This window comes from Rutidosis leptorrhynchoides, chromosome 7 (assembly GCF_046630445.1).
Source record: "Rutidosis leptorrhynchoides isolate AG116_Rl617_1_P2 chromosome 7, CSIRO_AGI_Rlap_v1, whole genome shotgun sequence".
In the NCBI taxonomy this organism is placed as follows: Eukaryota; Viridiplantae; Streptophyta; class Magnoliopsida; order Asterales; family Asteraceae; genus Rutidosis; species Rutidosis leptorrhynchoides.
In genome coordinates this window covers 16,000,944-16,012,928 of record NC_092339.1, presented here as the reverse complement: position 1 = coordinate 16,012,928, position 11,985 = coordinate 16,000,944, and the positions used below count along the sequence as shown (strand labels likewise).

At 32.9% G+C, this 11,985-nt stretch overlaps 2 protein-coding genes across 2 annotated transcripts; one reads left to right on the top strand and one right to left on the bottom strand.

The window, feature by feature from the left end:
- Window positions 1-3,267: 3,267 nt before the first annotated feature.
- LOC139858745 (uncharacterized) lies at window positions 3,268-5,629 on the top strand. Its single transcript, XM_071847583.1, has 2 exons — window positions 3,268-3,407; window positions 5,123-5,629. The coding sequence occupies exon 2, from the start codon at window positions 5,168-5,170 to the stop codon at window positions 5,468-5,470; it is 303 nt and encodes a 100-aa protein (XP_071703684.1). The 5' UTR covers window positions 3,268-3,407; window positions 5,123-5,167; the 3' UTR covers window positions 5,471-5,629.
- A 1,051-nt stretch (window positions 5,630-6,680) lies between these two features.
- LOC139858972 (aspartyl protease family protein At5g10770) lies at window positions 6,681-9,174 on the bottom strand. The gene is made up of 3 exons (XM_071847797.1): window positions 9,069-9,174; window positions 8,637-8,927; window positions 6,681-8,017 (listed from the first exon to the last, which is right to left on the bottom strand). Exons 1-3 carry the CDS (start codon window positions 9,172-9,174, stop codon window positions 6,741-6,743), a joined length of 1,674 nt encoding a protein of 557 aa, XP_071703898.1. The 3' UTR covers window positions 6,681-6,740.
- Between the last annotated feature and the right edge of the window lie 2,811 nt (window positions 9,175-11,985).

Genomic DNA, 11,985 nt, shown 5'->3' with positions numbered 1-11,985 from the left:
ATGTCCCGGTTCCGGTTTTTCGAACGTCTTTTCGTACGCTTTAATAATTTGGCATTCTACGTTTCGTGACTCGTACCTTTGTCAATATATAGACTTACATTACCAATAACTATATTATTCGAAGTGTATCTTGTACGTTCGAGTGTTTTGGTCATTTGCTTCTATAAATTAACGTCTTAATATATAATAATATTATTTTAAATCACAACGTTTTATATCTAAGTTAATATTATATTTTATAACATTTGCAAAATATACATACATTTTCATTTTGAAATAGTGTTTTACTGTAGCAAAATGTTTTTTACTGTAGTAAATAGTGGTTTTCGAAAACACCGTAGCTTTTCGGGTACTGTAGCATTTCAAAAATACTGTAGCAAATTAGTGTTTTACTTGTTCATCTTAAACGTTTTAGTTAACTTATCTAAATATCAATCGAATCAATAAACGAATGTTACTATCGTTTACTAAATACATGAAATTATATATATATATATATATATATATATATATATATATATATATATATATATATATATATATATTATTTATTTAATATACATAAATTAGTTTTTAAATACACATTGCAAGTTATTTATAATTAATTTTAATAATTAATATTCCAACTTATTGTATGTATATATATATATATATATATATATATATATATATATATATAATTTATATATATAACTATTTACAAATAGATGTTCGTGAATCGTCGATCAATAGTCAAAGGTTAACTGAATATATAACATTAGTTCAAAAATTTTGAGAATCAATATTAAAAATTTTGCTTATCTTGTCGAAATCATATAAAGATTAAGTTTAAATTTGGTTGAAAATTTCGGGCCGTCACAGTATTTTTCTTCCTGATGGGTCAAACGGCTAAAATTAAGAAAATTGGCTTAATGGGTCAACCTTATCTCAGATAATGCAGGGAGTTTCACTTTGGTAAAATGTTAAGGGCCATTAGTATAAGTAGTTAAACAATGTAAACACGTCAATTTGACTAGTCAGCACTATGGATGGCAATAGATGTCCGATCCATTGGATATTCACCCGATCCGATTCATTGGATATTCACCCGATCCGATCCATTTAAATGGTTATGGATGATTTAAATGGACGATAAACGGATATGGATATGGATATGGATGATGTGAAAAATTAGTGAATCGGGTATGGATGACAATTTATCATCCATGCATATATCTATTACTACCTGAAATACATATATACATATAAATATATATATGTTTAGTGAAACTTATACAGATACATTTACAAATCCTTATACATATCTACTATAAACTAATAATATGCTCTTAAATTCGTGTCTTTTACATATATAATATTATTAAACTGATATATACTACTCTATTTAGAACTATTAAAGTTCACTCTTCTTAAAACTTTTATTCTTCACAATAATGCTTCTGTGTTATATAAGTACAAGTAATTATTTGGATTCGATAAAATATTTTACGTTAAGAAAATTATGCTGTTTTGTAAATATATTTATGGATATGGATAATATCCATTAACCCGCTTCATCCACGGATATAGATATGAATATGGATGGACGAAAATATAATTAAATGGATATGGATATGTATATGGATGAATAAAAATAAATGAATATGAATGTGGATATGACATCACCTGATCTATATTCGATCTATTGACATCTCTAGCTAGCTACATGTAGAGTTCATGTGAGTTGGGCTGAAGTAATTTAAGTTTTACATAATTTATGTAAACTATGAAACCAACACATGAAGCCATGTTTAAGATATTGCCTACTATATATGCTATTTTATTTATTATCTAAGATAAAATAAAATAAAATAGATCTATATCCACTTAAGATTTGGTTAACCAATTAAAATTCATACCCTATAAATCTAATAATAATCATAATCATGATCTATATCCACTTATGATTTATCTAAATTGAATTCTAAAACAGAATTTAAAACTCATGGAAATTTGATTTTAACATTTTATGGCGTCTCAAATTTATTTTTTAGTTTATTTTTACTATTTTTTAAAAACAATTCCTACTTATTAACCGGAGGTCCACTCGAAAGCAATCTCTTTATCCGTCGAATAGAGAGGGAGAGATGACTTTCTCTACTTTTGAGAGTGTATTCACTCTAGGTGGAGAAATGACTTGTTTTATTCTCGGATAGAGGAAAGATTGTCTACATCTCACATCCCCATACACCACTCATGTGGTATTGGGTTTTGTTGTTGTTGTATAACTAAAAATATGTAATACGGAGTACAATACACATATTACACACTTGAAAAATACACAAACACATACGAAGTTTTTATTTTTGAAAGGCAAGTTGACGACATCATCCAGATCAGAATTAACCACTTTCGCGATCATTTGCCGCGCACACACGCAGAAACCCGAATCACATTGCAGGAGCCCGCTCCTTGGATCATCCCGATGGCAGGCGGACCGAGTTTGAATTCTGAATGGATCCGTGAGAAAAATCCCTCTCGAGGTCAATTTGGAGCTTCATATCCCAGACAAATTAATTAAGAGGGTGGGATGGACTAGGCTCGAACTGACAACCTTAACCCCAACCCCAAATACAAGAAATGATGATACCATTAGACTAAATACGCGTTGGTTACACAAACACATATTACATAGGCACATAGCTGAAAAACACAAACACATACTTTCGTCCGTTTCATCCCTCACTATCACCTATACTTCCTAACATCATCACTAGGGGCCGAGTTTATGTGATACGATGCTTTTCACTCAAAAATGAAATGAAATATGTCGAATATCACATATTTATTATTTAATAATGTAATAACAGAATGGCACTTTTTTCATTGCAAGTGCATTGTTAATTATGCCCTATGTTTCTCTCATATGCTTTAGACGTAACTAATACGGACTACTATAATAATTACTTGTTTTGTTAATTGCATCTGAAGGTAGATACAATTAAGAATAGATAAAGTTAAGTGCATATATGCAAAATGACAAGTTAAAAAAGTTAAAAATGCAAAATAGTTGCCAAAAGGGGTTTTAAAAAGTTATTACTTTTCCAGAGACAATATTTTTAAGTCCAGAAAGCTTTACAACCTCCAAAACATGTACCATGCATCACTGCAACGTAACTGATCTGAAATTAGTAATCCATGTCTTGTAAAATCAAGCTTTCCGTAATTAGCGGATGCTTGTTTTGAGTCCGTGCCGGCCAATCACTCTTACCTTTAAATATCATAATCATCATCTTCATCTTCATCATCTCAAACATATCTGTATTTTATTTATGTAATTATAAGTTATACATATACAATCAAAAAATTCTATAACATTGTAATTTATTCCGATCCATCGTGATCGGCATCACCATTATTGAATTCAGGTACGCCAATTTCTCCACCAAATGTTTTGTTGCTTTTTACCTAAATTTCTAACCCTAATTTTAAATTTTGTGCGACAATTCAGATCCATGCTCTTTCCGATGTGTTCTTACCTAATTAGGTTTTTGATTATTGTTTCCGATTAATGTGATTGTGCATTGTGATCTTTTATGCAAGTTTTGATACTCGATTACGTTTTTGGCACAATTATATGATAATTGCATATATAATTATAATCCATATACATATATACTGATCAAACGTATAACATATTACAAGAAAAAAAATATTAAACTGCAAATCACATGATTTAATTGCAGCAAACATATGACCAGGCTCCCAGCTGCAGCTATTCACCCAAATTACCACCTTTAAGTGAAGTAGTCTCATCTTTCATGACTCACTAAACTTAAAACAATACCTCTGTACCAGATCCTTTATTTAAGTACATTTTAGTGACATACTCTCCCATTTTTGTCCCCAAAATGATGCAGCTGTAAGAGCAGCTTTTGACCTTTTGACTCTTAAACTTGTCAACTTATACCTAACATTATCCTGAAGAATGACTTTAATCAAAGCTTCCACATTTCTTGATTCGTTGTTAACAATCCTGAAATTTCTTTCTTGCCATACATAGTAAATCACTGCTGCTATCATTGATTTGTTTACAGGACCTCAAATGTTACTCTTGAAAGTATAATCATAAAGAATATTAACTATCACCATCAAATCATTATTAGTAGAATGGGATAAATAAATTAGTCTATACACTCAGTTCTTAGTAAAATAATACGTGGCGTAGGAATCTACTTCCTTTTGTCATGGTTGCAATCATCGTTTGAATCTTTATGGCACATTAGTAATTTGGTCTTCAGTATAGGTTTGTGATGATCATCATAATGCTTTATATGTGCTTTTCAAAATGCAATTTGTATAGTTGTCATCTGTTTGGTACTTCATTCCTAGAATAAATGCTACAGTTTCTTCTCATGTTTTATCCCCAAATAACTGCTACATATGGCTAAATTACATACAAACTTAAAAATATACACTGCGTTTGAACGCAGAACTAGTTCAAGGCACTTATATATATGAGTTGAGCTTAAGGAAATAAATTGGTGTTTTTATTCTACAAAAGATTCTTACTTTAGGTAACCTAAGTGCCAAGTGCTGTAAACATATTGTGACTGATTAGGCACCAATTTAATTATATGAATCCAACAATTTTTCATTGCATTCTTCATCTTATCTCGTACCTTATCAATACTATCCTTGGGAGTAAAACTATAATATGACCTTTTTTTGAATGGCGATATATCATAAGAGATAAACCTAGGATCTAGAGGGAAACTACACGGGCTTTAAAAGCCAATTGTTTCAGTTAATATCTAATGTACCTCTATTTCTAAGCCACGAAAAAGGCATCAAACGAACACAATCGAAAATTGAACTTTTCTTCATCGGATTAGGATGGAAAGTAACGCTGTGATGTCCAAATGAATTACAATGCAGCCACAAAAATAGCATTTGATTCTATGTGTCAAAATTTAAAAAACCCTTGCACTGTCTGTTACAATTTTAAATTCATATCAATTGCCCATTGCTTAGTTATGTTTATCCTACATATTTCATTCTTCATTTCACTGCCTTCATTCTCTTTTTTGCTGGTCCATTTTGAAGTTTGAACTAATGCCGTCATTTTGAAATTATTCTGCAGTTTATGTGGCGGTGCCGCCATTGAATTCTCACTTGCATAAAATCTATGGCTCTGGATGGTGTAATTACATCACCCCACCGAAGAACTCAAACGGCATTTTCTTCAAATTCGTCCAGAAAGAATTACACTATGGGAAACGAATTGGGTAGCTTCTCTACTGTAATCAGGCGGCATCGCTTTTTATTAACCGCCCTTGTACTCCTTGCTTTTCTCTGCACCGTATATCTTTACTTTGCTATTACTTTAGGTGCAGACGTGTGTTCAGGTTTGATCGGAACTCAGAAAGCATTATGTCATGTTCAACACGCAAAAGAATCAATATCCAAAGGAAAACTAAAATTTATGTAATGTAATATAGAGCTAAGTATTAAAACTTTATATATGTTACTATTTAGTATTATGTGTTATTGTTATTATTAGCATTTAGAAACAAAAAAAAAGGTAATACAGTATTTGTTGACTGAGATCAGATGACTTGTAACAGAAAACTGTTGCAGTAATTATTAAGAATCAAGATTGTGTGTATACTGAATTAGCATTCTTTCGCTGCTTATTATTTACTGTTCTGATACAATATATGTAAGAATCGGTTGCAGAAATGTGCAAAACTCTGTATGGAGCTATCAAATTGGTTATCTTTGACTAAAGCTGTATGCTCACTGCAAACCAGAATGTTTTTTTTTTATTTATTTATTATTATTTTTTTTATTATTTTTTTTGTGTGGCAAAAATAACGAAACTTATATAAAAACGGAAAACGTTTTCAAAAAGAAAACGAATTCAACAAGAGATACAAGAGTGAACTACGACGAAGCTCGTACCTAGAATCATACGAACTATTTATATCGAGCCTCATCTTACTTACGTCGAAACACTAACTAAACCAAAAACTAAACAAAATTAAACGATCCATGAAGCCAAAAGTACGCTACAAAACATAAAACCGATAGAAAATAAACTCAAATATCCTTGATGAAGACGTCGAATTTATCCATTTCTGCGCCTTAACCAACTTGAACAAATAACCAGAATGGTTATAATAGCATAAAGATGGTTCTTGGTTCCAAGGCCCACCAACCATGATCACAATAAGGACGCGCAAACTCTTGATTCATCTTCCATTTTCACAAAAATTATCTATTTAATCCCAAATGCTCAGCTAATTTACATGTTCATCTTTACGCAGGCTCATTATATTTCGCTACGCTCCAATCAACATAGAATGAAGCACAATGTTTGTTTCTCACATTGTACAGACGAATCATTACGTCACAAACCAAAAAATTTCAAGTAGGCCTTTGGTTGTACTTGTATGCAACAGTCATTAAGATTCCATTTTTCTTTGCAAATTGCATTTGATTAATCTATTATAGTACTACAATATCAAATAAGACAAGTTGTATACTGTAATCTTTTATTAGCATATCATATCTCTTGTTATTATACATATATAAAACATGTACTGCTCCTCAGCATCACAAGATTCATCTTGATTCAAACAAAAATACTCGAACAAATCATAAAATGTATATATAATATTCTATATGATCAACCCAATACTGAAAGTAACATTCTTTGAATGTTATAATATTCACACATCACAACAATCAATAACGAATTAATCCGAATAACTGCAAGTTTCTTCTGCAAATCCAAGTGTAGATGCCTTTGTATTATACACAACTCTTGTGTTTTTCTGTTGATAATTCCCAATAATACCAATCTCTTGTTCATCTGATAAGCTTGACATAGCTAAACAAACTTGAGACGCGTCCGATTTTGCAAAATAAAGAATCCCACTTACATCGATCGTTAATTTAGCATCCAAATCAAAATGCAACTCAAATGTGGGTATTATAACTTCATCATACGTAGAAAGATTAAAACAAGTGTCCAAGATCGAAAAAGATGGTGCTTTAGGAAACCCCGAAAATTGCTGTAAAAATTCGGTCTTAACAGCATTGTAAAACGAAGGAGATAAACGTGTGATAACCGTACCAGAATCTATTAACATTTCCTTATGACCGAAACTTGGATCTTGTAATGACACCCCTCCAATGCTGATCCCGGTTAGGTTAACAAAGTAAAAAGTAGGCATCATTGGGTTCGAGATTAAGTTAGTATACGAAATCGGGCTAAAATTCTTGTAAACCGAAGCTTCGTCCCCTAATATTAATGAGCCCGAAACCTGTTCGGTCACTGAAGGTAAACAATACGAAAAAATCCCGCCAAAAACATCATAAGTTTGTGACACCATTGACAGAGCACTTCGTCCTAGTCCCATAAGTCCCGAAACACCCCCGAATAAACCGTCATTAAACCGTCCACAACCAAACACAAAATCTTTGACAAGTGTCGTACCAAGTAAGAGGCTGTCAGCAGCTAAATCACCTCGAGTATACGAGCCATCGCCGTAGCTAACGTAATAGTTACATGTGGTAGAATTGACCCCACAAATACCCGAATTGCCAGTGGCGTCAGATAGATTTTGACAAGTTGTTGACTTGCATAAAACCTGTTTATATGAAGGAGATTGTGAAGGATTAAAGAGTGGTTCTTGTTGATTATAACAAGAGCCGCACGGTTCGCATTGAACCCATGTGACGTCACTACCAGTATCAACTATTAGTGTCCTGTTTCGACCGCCTAATGTGACGGTTACAATGTAGTTAAGAGTCTGGAGTTTGGTTCCAGAATTTAGAGGGATTTCAGCTTGTGAAAGTTCTTGATCGACACCGTTAGAAAGCGCAGTTTTGATTCGTGATTGGAGCGAATGGACCCGGATTTGATCTGAAAGTAGTATGTGTTTTTGTTGTTTTTGGTTCCAGTCTGATTTGTGTTTAGAGCAGTAATCCCTGTGACGCAACTCTAATATATTTGCATTTTTTTCCGTTCCTGCAAAAAACAAAAAAACAAAAAATTACTTCAATACAACTATAAAGATTTTACTTGGAGAACTTAGAACATTTCTTTTGGAAAGGCGAAAAATTAAAAATTATAATGTATATATACGTTAAGTACTCAATTTTAGGGGCCAAAACCGTTTTGTCTATATAAGTTATTCGTCGTATTTCTCCGAAACTATTATATATACGTTGAGTACTCAAATTTTACGGGGCGAGCACCCTACGTGCCCCAAGTAACTTCCGCCCCGTGCCTCTTTAGGATTTATTAAAATTAGTTAGAAGGAGCCTATTCTTTAGGGTAGAACTGTAATGTTCGTCTCAAAAAATAATCGGGTGTATGGGTTCTGACATTGCTTTCGGACCCGTAAGTGACTCTAACCGCAGTTAAAAATAATAATAATAATAAGTATTTACTATATCAAGAGACACATCAATTCTGAATTGTATACCATACTTCAATAGTTGTAATCCAGAAATTTGGAATATAATCATAAATAAAAGGATTTTTTTTCATGTAATTAAAATAGTTGGATAACACAACAAGTGTTAATTAACATAATAAAACAGAGAATATAGCTAAGCTAGTCACATATATATTGAGTACTAACTTGATCTTTGAGGGAAGCAAATTGTAGTATTGGTTTGTTCTTGTGTCGGCCATTTGAGTTTTTTCAAAGTGAGAACTTGTGTATCTCCGCTTGTGGCGGCAGCCGCCGCCATGGTGGTGGCCGGAAATGCATGTAATGTGAATGAAAAGAAGAAGAAAGTGAGAAGAAAAGACATGTTTTTAATTTGTTCACAAGAGAAGTGATGAAAGGAAGTTAAGAATCTTTCAAGAGAGTTGGAGGTTGGCATGAGAACAAAAGGGAAAGGGCTGGCTAAAGAGTTCAAGGACCCCACTGTGGGTTGCATGAGAAATTATTGAGCCTTCACATGCACATCTCCATTTTTACTTATTTATAAAAAAAAAAAAAAAAAATTATATTTGTAATTAAATTATTGTTTCAAAAAAACATCTCTATCGACAGGTACATGTTAGCCCTGAACCCATCCAGCGGTCCCCGGTAGCCCACTGGAGCCTGGCGAAACAACATCACCCATTTCTCCACAGCATGCCAGGCCCGATAAACGAACCTGCATTGTCATTGTTTCAATCTTCGCATGCGTGGGACCAAGGGATCATTTAGGCCCGGTAAGAATGGTTTTTGATCCAATTATTTGAAAAATCATCACCTAGTGGGAATCGAACCCTCACCTCCCCTAAGGGAGAGTGAGTCATTTACCACTAGGCTGTTGGTCCATTCTTTAGTAATTAAATTATAAGTATATAAACAAAAATAGGTGATTTATTATTTCCTTGATAGGTGGGGCTTTATATATATGCTTGTGATTTTTATAACCATTTTATTGGTTTTTAATTAATGGCTGAGCTTTCATTTGATAAAGACTGCCCTTCACGGATATGCTATCTTTCCCCCATGCATACATTACACACGTACGTGGTATACATACACATATACATATATAGTACACGATTACACATTGATTATCGAAGTAGAAAAATAATACACTTTCTGTCTCAATTTTATAGTATGTTCCATTTGTTAGATATCTCATCTCATTATATTATAAATGTTCACTTCCAAATAAAATTATCAACTTCAAGGGATATATCTTGACGGTTGAAGACTTGTGCAACTCTAAAAGTGACACAAGTTCAATTCCTATGTGCTGTATTTTGATGCATTGTCTTTCGGAAAGAAAAAATCGTAATAATATATTAATAATTAAACCTTGTTTAATTAGTTGTTTGAAGTCGGGTTTTCATTGTTCTTTTAACGTAATTAGAAAACCGGGCAACTAGGTGATCAAAGGTACTCAATGGATCGAGTTGGGATAGGTTGTGGTCTTGGGGATAATTTCTTTTTAGTAAAAAGAAATTGTTGTAATATCTAGAAAGCATATTTATATTTATATTTATAGTGAAGGTTCGGGAGCGGACCAAGGGTACGAGCGAACTCAACAAACCAAAGCAAAAACAAATTCCGCTATGATGAACGACAAACATGAATTCGATTCATCAATTCAAGGCGTTTTAGATGATGATTCCAACATGAAAGTTGCTTAAAATGTTGCATCTAATGCTCGCCAATCGTCAATTTAAGCTGAAACATCATATAGATTATGAATTTGAATCATGAAGTAATTGTTGACTTTTTTCCTCCAAGTCTTTGACTCGCAAATTCGAGCTCGAATCTAATAGTTAGATCTGAAACTTTGCAGATAGATTCATGAGATGAATGCTAGCATATATGCGTTTTTAATTTTGGTCATGACTTGATTTTTGTGAGATGCATCTACTAAATGCATCTACTTTTCATCTCAGTCTGGAATTCAATCTGCAAGTTCGAGTGTTCAATTTGCAACAGATTGGGTTTAATCTGCAACATAATGGGTTCAATCTGTGTACATATTGGGTTCAACATGTGTACATATTGAGTTCAATATGTTGCAGATTGAACCCAATCTGACACATATTGAGTTAAATGTGTCACGTAAAAAAAATATCTTTTTCTAATAAAAAAAATTCATTTTGGCAAGTTCAATCTGGTACACCTCAAAGTTCAATCTGCCTACAGATTGAAGGTCAGTCTGTAGATCGAAGATGAGTGTGTTGGTTTTTTTGGTTCTCTCATATCTTTGGTCCTCTCTGGATAATCTCCCTATATTCATATTCATATTCATATTCATACTTATATTCATATTCATATTTATATTTATATTTATATTTATATTTAATGGATTCAAAGAGAACTAAGGGGAGAGAACTCATAAAATTCACAGACTGAATTTCAATTTGTGAGCAGACTGAATTTTAGTCTGTGAAAAAAAAATTGAAATTTTTATTTGCTCACAGATTGGGTGTTGATTGAAAAAAAAAATTAATTTTTTTTCATTCTGCCAAAAACTGAAGTTCGGTTTGTGAACAGGTGCATTTTGTTAGGTGAATTCGCATTCGGTCTATGAAGTTCTCTAAGTCTCTTTAATCCTTAGTTTTTTTGAATCCTCACCTTATATTAAATTTATATTTATATTTGTATTTTTATAAAATTGAGAATGCAGACAACATTTTTTGGTCTTAACAACAACTTGATATAATAATGATATACACAAGTACTATAAATAATTAGAAACTTTTCATATATATCATGGTATATTTAATTTTACTATGCACACGGCTTAATATACTAAGTGTTCAGGAACTATATATCCATGAGGATTGCAGTTGTACCTGAGTGGTAGTGGCCTGTCTCTCACACACTTGAGGTCAGGAGTTTGACTTCACTTCAGGGCAACAATTAATGCAATGAAATTCTATCCCTGCCATGTAAGGATCCACCCATGGCACTTTTCTCACATTTTGTTGGGGGGTAAAGGGGAGGGGGGTTTTACTTGGCCGTGCCCTTGGATCGGTTCAAGGTTTCCTCCCGGGCAGCGATAGGGGGCGGGTTAATATCACTGCATCGGCATAGTCGAAACGGGTGGTTAAGTCCCCCTCGGGTGATCCCAAATTCGCTGTTCTAAAAAAAACTATATATATTATCCCTTTATCTAAAACCCATAACCCATGCGGGTTATGAATAGTAAAAAACATACACTTCCTAAAGCACTATGTACAACTATTCAATTCACACTTTTACCCCCACTAAAAGCAAAAAAAAAAAAAAATGAATAGTTCGCATCCCATGTATTAAAAATTTGTATATCTAGCTTCTAATATTGTACCCACAGAGACTCCCACTAACTTTGTCTTTTTCCACTTTTACCCCCACTAAAAGCAAAAAAAAAAAAAATGAATAGTTCGCATCCCATGTATTAAAAATTTGTATATCTAGCTTCTAATATTGTACTCACAAAGACTCCCACTAACTTTGTCTTTTTCCAGGGTTATGAATA